General features: G+C 31.9%; 1 protein-coding gene across 1 annotated transcript; it reads left to right on the forward strand.

Annotated features, from left to right (window-relative positions):
* The first annotated feature begins 4,396 nt into the window (after window positions 1–4,396).
* On the forward strand, window positions 4,397–7,068 carry LOC127262656 (carbonic anhydrase 2-like). Its single transcript, XM_051291451.1, has 9 exons — window positions 4,397–4,612; window positions 4,697–4,764; window positions 5,236–5,397; window positions 5,498–5,546; window positions 5,632–5,745; window positions 5,829–5,882; window positions 5,977–6,062; window positions 6,150–6,255; window positions 6,700–7,068. Exons 1-9 carry the CDS (start codon window positions 4,526–4,528, stop codon window positions 6,901–6,903), a joined length of 930 nt encoding a protein of 309 aa, XP_051147408.1. The 5' UTR covers window positions 4,397–4,525; the 3' UTR covers window positions 6,904–7,068.
* The last annotated feature ends 2,378 nt before the right edge of the window (window positions 7,069–9,446 follow it).

Raw genomic sequence — 9,446 nt, forward strand, 5'->3', positions numbered from 1 at the left:
TTATATGAGAACGTCTTTTATAATAATATATATATATATATATAAAAGTAGATAATGATTTACTTCACAAAAATAATCTATTTTTTATAACAAACAAAAAATAAAAATAAATATACTTCATTCTTTATGACATAATGAGTAGCTTTTAGAAGGTAAATTACAATATCTCAAATCTGTTATTATTATTTCTAATATGCGATACTTTAAAGATTCTTTTTTATTTATGTATTATTATTATTATTATTATCATTATTATTTACCTCTCTAAAAATTACTTATAAAAATATACCCAGCAAAAAAATATGGAAAAAAATATTTAATAACAATAGTTAAAAAAAAAAAAAAACTATCAAAATTATACCTGTTGATGTAATTTTTCAACAAAAATAAAGTAAAATTCAAAGATATAGAAAATATCCTTAAACTTGATTAATTAGTACCTGAGATTAGGAATCTCTAAACACTGTATGGTACAGAAAATAAACTGGAAAATAAAAGACTGAAATTTAAAGTGGTGATCCCCAAATCTGACTTTGCTTTGTTGAAGTTGATTGAAGATGCCTTGCCAAATGATGATTCAAACCTTTAAATATTCTCTGGGAAACCGCACCGAAAACCGTCACCCGAACGGTTACAACGTCTCCTTCCCAACCGTCTTCCAACCCCTCTCCTGCTGACACGCGTCCTCAGCAGACCAAAATTATCCCTATATTTCACTCTTTAAGCCGACCACAGACCTTCCGCCCTTTAGGCCCGACTGCCAATCTACAATAGTATGGGTCCGACCGCCAATCCTCCCGACTTGCGAACCAACTGGCCTGAGGTCTTCCCGCCTTGAGGACTTCCCGACCTGAAAACCTTCCGACTTGAGGTCTTTCCGCCTTGAGGACTTCCCGACCTGAAAACCTTCCGACTTGAGGTCTTTCCGTCTTGAGGACCTCCCGACCTGAAAACCTTCCGACTTGAGGTCTTTCCGCCTTGAGGACTTCCCGACCTGAAAACCTTCCGACTTGAGGTCTTTCCGCCTTGAGGTCTTCCCGACCTGAAAACCTTCCGACTTGAGGTCTTTCCGTCTTGAAGACCTTCCGACCTGAGGTCCTTCCGTCTTGAGGTCCTTCCGACCTGAGGACTTTCCTTAGTAATAAACCTATGTCCCTTGATTTCCTCATGGTACCCTTCAGTCAGTTCAATCAACTCTATTGCCAGGCCCATTCTTCTTTTTACCTTGGGCTTTTAACCTAATTCTAAATTTCGTACGTAACAATACCACATTAAAAAAAACATATAAAAATAAAATAAAATGAGTCGGAGCCGGTAGTGTGATGTCACACTATTGGGTGTTTTTGGGAAAGCTAACGGCTTTTTTGACCAACTGATCCTATCAGCTTAGAGTTGGGTAAAATTTATTAATAATTATTGGTTGATACGAAGATTATATTTATGAGAGAGAGTAAATATAAAATAATTATATTATTTGTAATTTAAATAAAAAAAATTAATGATATTTTAATTAGTGTATAATTATTTTAGTATTTGATCTTCGTATACATCACATATGAATTAATTTAAAATCACAAAAACCAAATTTTGTATTTTGTAACAATATTAGTAAAGGTATCCGGCCATCAATATTCAATAGTATACGGTGGAGTATTTTATTTATTTTTATGGATAAATAACTATTTAAACAGTACTATATATGCAAATGTATCTTCATTCGATCGAACATAAATTTTTATAAAAGTAAATAATAATTATTAATTTTTTTATAGTAAAAAATAATACAAAAGTAAAATATTTTTTACTTATTTTTCGATAATATTCTAAAAGAAAAATTAGTATAAATTTCAACAAAGAAGAAAGTAATAAAGTATAATTAAAAATGGAATTAAAGTAACTGACATTTTATAGAGGGGTCAGAGGATCCATAGTGGTACGATGACCCGGTACATTGACGGTGGCGATAAATCTGGTTCTGAGGTCCTGGGCTCACCTAATATATTGACGTTGACAAGGCATTGATAGTGGTACGATGACCCACTAGCTTCAATTCTCGCCTATTCTCGTACGGACGCCTAAACAATAATAATTATAATTCTAATTATAATGTCTCACTTAATTTGTCACTATTTTTATTTTCAATCGCCTAGCGTAATTTTATTTTATTTTTTTGAAAATTTGATTATACACTTTAATCATATTTTAAATTTTAAATTTTATAATATTTTAATCTTAATTAAACTATTTATTTTTTTCATTTTAATATATAATTATTTTTATTAAATAATAATTATTTCTACTAATACACATCTTACTTACCTATTAATTATATTTTACCTAAATTTTCATATTTACAGGAATATGCCTAAAATATATGGGACGAAAAGAGTAATAATAATAATAATACTCTATCAGTCCTCACGTATTATATCATACTTTTCTTATTTTTGTGCATCTTAAACATTAACGCTCTGTTTATATAACACATTTTTCTTCATTTGATACTATTTATTTTTTAAAAAAATATCACATCAAATATATTTTTTCTCTCACAAAATATTAAATCAAATATTAATTTTTTATTTTATTTTATTTTATTTTTCAAACTTTCTAATTTTCAAAACCCTCCAAAAATCCCTATCTAACAAACCTTAAGTTATTTTCTTTTTTGAAAATATATATTATATATTAATAATATTTTAAATTTTAAATTTTATAATTTATAATTTGTAAATTTTTTATTAAATTAATTAGTTATTTAAATCTTAATTACATCATATTGTAATTAATTATTTACCAATAATATTTTTTTTCAAATTCTCCTGTTTACCTAAAATATAACACTATATTAGAAATTGAGAGAGAATAATAGTAATAATAATAATAATACTCCCTCCGCTCAGTTGTAAGGGTGACGTTTGCTTTTTGCACGTAGATTTTTGAATATTAGTATTATATTGGATTGTAGTAAAAATGACAAAAATACCCCTATTAGTATGGTATAATATAAAAGTAATGACATTTGTGTAATATATTGTAAGTTGAAAGGGTATAAGTAGATAGTACAATTATTAAATTAGGAAATGATAACCTTATTTTGGGACAGACGAAAAATGAAAAATGGTAACCTTTCAATTGGACCGAGGGAGTAATAAATATAATGCTTTTTCTATTTCATTTGATTTGTCTATTTTTTTAATTGTCCTTTTATTTTATTTAAGAAAAATATTTATATTTTTTAATTTTATAATTATTAAAAATAATTTTAAATTTATTATTTAAATTTTAATTTATAATTACTTTTCCTAGTTAGTTATTTACTAATTACTTTTTAATTTCTTTTTTAAAGAGATTTTTTAGAATTTTGCAAGAATATGTTCTTATTTTTTATTTTCATTTGTTTCATATAATTTATTTTTATTATTTTTTAAAATATAATTATAAATTTTAATTACATTTTAAATTTTAAATTTTATAAAATACTCATCAAGATTTTGATCCACAATAAGTTTCTATCCAAGTTTCTATCCGCTATTTCTTTTAATTTTAATTAAATTATTTAGTTATTTTTACCTTAATTTATAATAATTTTTATCATACAATAATAATTTTTACTATACATTTTTTAATTACTTACTAATTATATTTTACCTAAATTCTCGTGCTACAGTAATACACTCAAGTTACATGGGACAGAAAGAGTGATACTTTATAGGTTAGTAATTGTATGTGTAATGATATATTTGTAATTTAAATAAAAAATAAATATATTTTGACATTAGTATATAATTATTTTTACTGAAAAAATAAAACATATATTTTTTAGGGGAACGAACGAAAATAGTAGAAATGATTATTTTAATTATGACAAATGGAGTATATTTTATTTAAATGTTCGTATATACAAAACACTAGACATAAATGTTATGTTCTTTTGTGAATTTTACTAAAAAAAAATTATTATTCATATTATTTCCTTAAAAAATATTAAATCAACCAATTATAATTTTATATAATATTATAAATTCATTTTACATTAAAGATATGACATCAAAGCAAAAAAAATCTTAAAATTTTGAGATTGCAGAATTACAGAATTTTAGAAAATGTAGAGTCCAGTTTTAAGCTTTTATATATATATATGATTGTTCAGTACGAGATTATAACATGTAGCTGTTACTTCATTTATTTTATTTGTATTACGTTAACCTCTGCGACTTGTTTAATGTAAAAATAGAGGCTGAACCGCGGTTGGAACTGGAAACCGGTTGTTCGAACCGACGGTTCACGGTTCGTAGAATATTTCCGGTTTGATGGCGAACCGGAGGTTAGAAACCGGCTGTCCATGTCTTCGTCTGCAACCAACTGCTTAATTTATTACGAATTCAACAAGATTGCGGAGATTACGATGAAACAATTCTGTTTAGGGAACATGATGCATTCAGCCCTACCACTTGAGCAATCTTTTCCCCCAAAAATAGTAGGGCACTTCAGCTCCACTTGCTAGAAAACAAGATCTGTTGTAATGGCGGCTTACGGAGTGTTTCAGTCATCGCCCCCGTCCTGTCCGTCTTCTTCGGACCTCTCTCAGATTTCAACTAGAGCCTCCAACGTGAAATTTTATTGCTGATTTGTAATTACGAGCTGCAATTTTTCATGGAGGTTTTTTCAATTTTATTTAATTTTTTCGTGGCAGATCTTCGGCTCCCAGCTGAGATTCCTGGAAATTGAGGCGAGTCACTTGCGAATTTCGGGTTCTTTAAAGTATGCCATTGTCCTATTTTGAAACTTGGCTTGATTTTGGTTGTTAATCACTGGTTTGCCGTTTTGATTGTGATGTATGTGTCGAATAATTCATTGTTGGGAATTTTGCTAATTGCTGTTGGTTAGGAATGGCAAATTTTGATTGATTTTTCTTGTTTTGTTGCATTGATTCTGTTTGATGAAATGCCACAGTGACATTACACTGCTAGATATCTTCAGCTTGTAATAAAACGAGTAATTTGTGATAAAATGATCGATTGGCTGAGCTATGTAGATCATCAATCAAACTGTGAAATTTGAACTTTCTTTGTACGTATTTGTGAAGTTTGAACCTCTCTTGATTAACTTGTCGCCTGCCAAATTATGCTATATGTGTTCTTGATCGTGGTTCATTGCGTAGGTTATGTAATAATGTAATTGAATCCTAATGCACATGCTCTGTTTTTCTATGCGATAATGTCTATAATGTAGAAGAAGTTCGACTGTAAGAGTAAAGGCATCGAGCAGTTCTCGACATGGAGTTCGGAAAGTTATTGATAGCAAGCCCAATGTAGTAGGCTTGACCGACGAGGCATCCAATCATTTCAACGAGTTGAAACTGAGGTTTCTTGGGTTCAAACAAGATGTTTTCTTGTAAGAAAATGTTTTGTTCAAACCAATTATCGTTAGTTCGTGTCATTAGATCGATTGGCAGTGCTAATCTTTTAGTCTAAATGCTTTGCAACTTCTGCAGGAAAAACTTAGATCACTACGAAAGGCTTTCCGAGGCCCAAGCACCGAAGGTTATTTTATTTTTCGTAGTTTGTAAGAAATTTTCGTCGACATTAATGAAATCACGCGAGAAAAATCTGATGTTTTGAAGGACAGTTCATGGTGATTGCTTGTGCAGACTCGCGAGTCTGTCCTTCGAGAATCCTAGGATTTCAACCGGGAGAAGCCTTTGTGATCCGCAATGTGGCGAATCTGGTGCCACCTCACGAGGTGTGTAATAATTAATGTCGAAGCCTGTCTTAACGAAGTTTTTTAGATACAGGTTTTACGACTGCCCTTTCCTTTTTATGCAGAATGGACCTTCGGAGACGAACGCTGCTCTCGAGTTTGCTGTTAACTCTCTTGAAGTAAGTAAATACTTTGCTTCAGATTTCTTACTTGCCTTAGATCTCTTCGAGAAATCACGATCGTTTTTAAACCTGAATCGTAAATTGAGTTCAGGTCGAAAATATACTCGTTGTTGGTCACAGCTGCTGCGGAGGAATTAAAGCCTTGATGAGCATGGAGAGCGACGACGTTACTTCAAGGTTTATTTATTTTTTTTTGTCGATTTTCTCATGAGTTGTTGTGTACGGTCTGTTCTTACATCTTACGTCGTTGTTGTGTTTTTACAGTAGTTTTATTGAAAATTGGGTGGTCGTCGGGAAGCCTGCCCGGGTGAAAACCAAGGCTGCTACTTCAAACCTCGGCTTCGATCAGCAGTGTCGGCATTGCGAGAAGGTGCACTTCCTTTGAGTTCCCTTTTTTTCTTTTTTTGGATTCGATTTATTACTGTTCATATGCATTGAATCTAGTTTGCCACTTTGCGGAGTTTTCGCAAAAATTTCGCTGCCCGGTCAGCGAATCGGGGGATCAAGGGGGGCGAAGTCCCCGTTGCCTAGGGTCCGGGGGCGCTGAGTGGCCCCCGGCTGACGGTATGCAATATTGGGCTTTGGAATTAGTATTGGGCTGAGCCCGGCTGGTGTATTTTCTCGTCGTGAATAAATTGTTTTCCGTTCTTGTCCGTAGATAGCCAACACGTTGTTAGTGAACCATCTAAATCTGTGTCGCATTTACATTTTTTGTTTGTTATTCGATCATTAACCCTAATTCGTCGTAACAATTGCATCAATTCGTCGATGCTTTATGGTGTATTGATTGATTGTCTGCTTGAATTCCGGCCAGGAGTCGATCAACAGGTCGTTGGTGAACCTGTTGACGTATCCGTGGATCGAGGAAAGCGTGATGAGGGGGAAGCTGTCGATCCATGGAGGTTACTATGACTTTATTGATTGCAGCTTCGAGAAATGGACACTCGACTACTGCGGGGGAAGTCGCGATTCGGGTGACGGCGAATACGGTACTAAAAACCGGGAACTATGGACTTGATTTTTGTTCAATAGGCAGGGAAGTTTTGCTTATTACTTATGAACATTGTGTTGTGTTGTGTTCCTCTTGCCTTTGAAACATGAAAGATTCATTACATCATTTCTATGTAATAACTTGCTGACTATACAGAATGGTTGAAGATTCGAAGGGTTTCCGTTGGTAAAACTGGATGTTGTACGAACATTGAACGTTGTTGCGAAATCTTTATTTTTTGTTCTTTGGAAAGATAAAAAAGAAGAATATATATATCAAAATCAGAATACTCACATAAAAAATGGCTCACATTTTGCCTACAAAAATATTTAATTGAGAGAAAAAAAAAAAAAAAAAGTTTTTGATTTGTACAAATTAAAATGGAAATGAGAAAGACGTTTGAATTTACATTATGGCTGCCCAAAATATCGTCTAACCTAGAATCAAGTCGGAAAGGAGGGAGTACTGTTTAATTAAAAATCCAAAAAGGAAGCACTGGTAAACCTTCATGGTTAGATTCAAGCGGAGTATGTTGGTAAGAAACATGGGAACACTCAATTCAAAAGATACAACACACCAGAAGAAGAAGATAGAACACACCTATTTCCCACCAAAACTCACCTATTATTATTATTATTATTTTATCTGGATTTCGAAATTGGTCATCTATAAAAGCAATCCCAAATACACTGAGAATGATCACCATCATTATATCTTCACTACTGTAAATCCTTATCCAATAATTACCATGGCGCAGACCGATTTCCTCTCCCTGGTGCTGTCGTTCCTCCTCATAACCATGGCGGCCGGCGGCGGCGGTGCGATTTTGGCGGATGCACGCAGCCTGGTGGAGCTGAACTTGCCCGACCTGCCCGACCTCCTTCCCGAACTTCCAGAACCGGTGGAGGGGTTGCCTCATCTTCCCGACGGCTTTCCCGAGATCCCGGACCTCCTGCCGTCGTTTCCTCACTTCCCGGAGCTCGCTAAGGCTAATCCCGCCGCCGCCACATCGGCGGACACTCGGAAAGAGGCTTCTCAGTCCGCTGCCGCCGCCGCCGCCGCCACCCCTTGAGATCAATTTTTAATTAATTCATAATTGAGCCGCCTGCCGACCGGCGACGGCGGCGTTATATACAGATATATATATATATGTATGTATGTGTATGTGCGTATTGTACGTTTAGGCGTGCGTGGTGATGGATGGGTTTACACTTTACATGCAGTAATTCGTTTGCGGAGTTTGTCCGAAAAACTATCTTATACATGTGTAATGTAAAATTGAAATTAATATATACTCCCACCGTCACCGTCAAACTAAATTTACTTTTATTTTTCTTTTTTATATCCATTAAATTCACATTTAATTATTATCTTTCATTCAACACTTATATATTTATTACATTCTCTCTCCTTATTATTTTTTATTTATTTATAACTTACTTTTAAAAATATTTTAAATTATTTTTTTACTTTTATCACTTTTTCAATAAAATATACTCTATCCATCCGTTCAAATACAATAGTCTTATTTATCATTTTTGTCCGTCTCAGAACAATAGTCTAATTTCCATAAATAATCATATCACCATAAAAATTATACTTACTTTTCCATTATTATTACACAATTGCCACTACTTTTTACACTAATATACTCACAAGGGCAAAAAAGTCATTTATCGTTACTTTTTACCAATTACCAGTATAATATCAATATTCCTTAAATCTCGTGCCCAACCTAACAAGACTTTACTTTTGGGACGGAGGGAGTACATATTTTTTTAATTTCTGTGCCAAACTCAAATATTTTAATTTTTGCGGATGAAAAAAATACTATATTGAATGATGTATAAAATATGTTATATATATATACACACTTTTGTTTTGTTTGAAAGATTTTGGTGGACTTCTACTATTTACAAAATTTTATCCCCCAAAAAATATCAAAACAAACACTTATTTTTATTTTTTATATTATACTAAAAATCAATTTTACATTCAAAATATCACATGAATTCATATTTATATCACATCATACAACTATTTCAATTCAAATTTTTTACTATTCATATCTCAATCTAAAATCCAAACCCCATACAAACACACTTAAATATTAGCATGATATTTTGTTCATTTTTTTTATTTTTACCTCATTTTCCTTTCATGTTCCGGATATATCATATCAAATGTTATTTTTATAGAAAACTCAAGCTCAATGTAGGCATAAAAGAAAAGCATTTGATTCATATAATAAACATTAAATAGAGTATTAAAATTATTGTAGAGATACCATAAAAAACTAATTGTACTCTTATTTTTTAATAATAAAAAAATTAAATTTGAATAATTGGTTTATATGATATTTTCCCTATTCATTTTAAAAATATATATTTACTTTTTTGTGCAAAATGTTAATGATAACAATAGTAAAATATTTATAATGAACAGTTAAAAACAGTACTTTTTCCGTCTCATATACCGTGTCTGCTAAACTGTAGACACGGTATTTTAGGAGGGATATAATTAGTAGATAATTAAAAATGTATTAGTGAAAATAATTATCCTATAATATA

This window comes from Andrographis paniculata, unplaced genomic scaffold, assembly GCF_009805555.1.
Source record: "Andrographis paniculata isolate CXL003 unplaced genomic scaffold, ASM980555v1 Contig65END, whole genome shotgun sequence".
Taxonomy (NCBI): domain Eukaryota; kingdom Viridiplantae; phylum Streptophyta; class Magnoliopsida; order Lamiales; family Acanthaceae; genus Andrographis; species Andrographis paniculata.

What these genes read in the sequence shown, in the direction of transcription:
- LOC127262656 (XM_051291451.1), top strand. Translation starts at nt 4,526, where the DNA reads ATGGCGGCTTACGGAGTGTTTCAGTCATCGCCCCCGTCCTGTCCGTCT. An exon ending in TTTCAACTAGAGCCTCCAAC is followed by an intron (nt 4,613 to 4,696) that starts GTGAAATTTTAT and finishes TTTTCGTGGCAG; the next exon opens with ATCTTCGGCTCCCAGCTGAG. An exon ending in AGCGACGACGTTACTTCAAG is followed by an intron (nt 6,063 to 6,149) that starts GTTTATTTATTT and finishes GTGTTTTTACAG; the next exon opens with TAGTTTTATTGAAAATTGGG.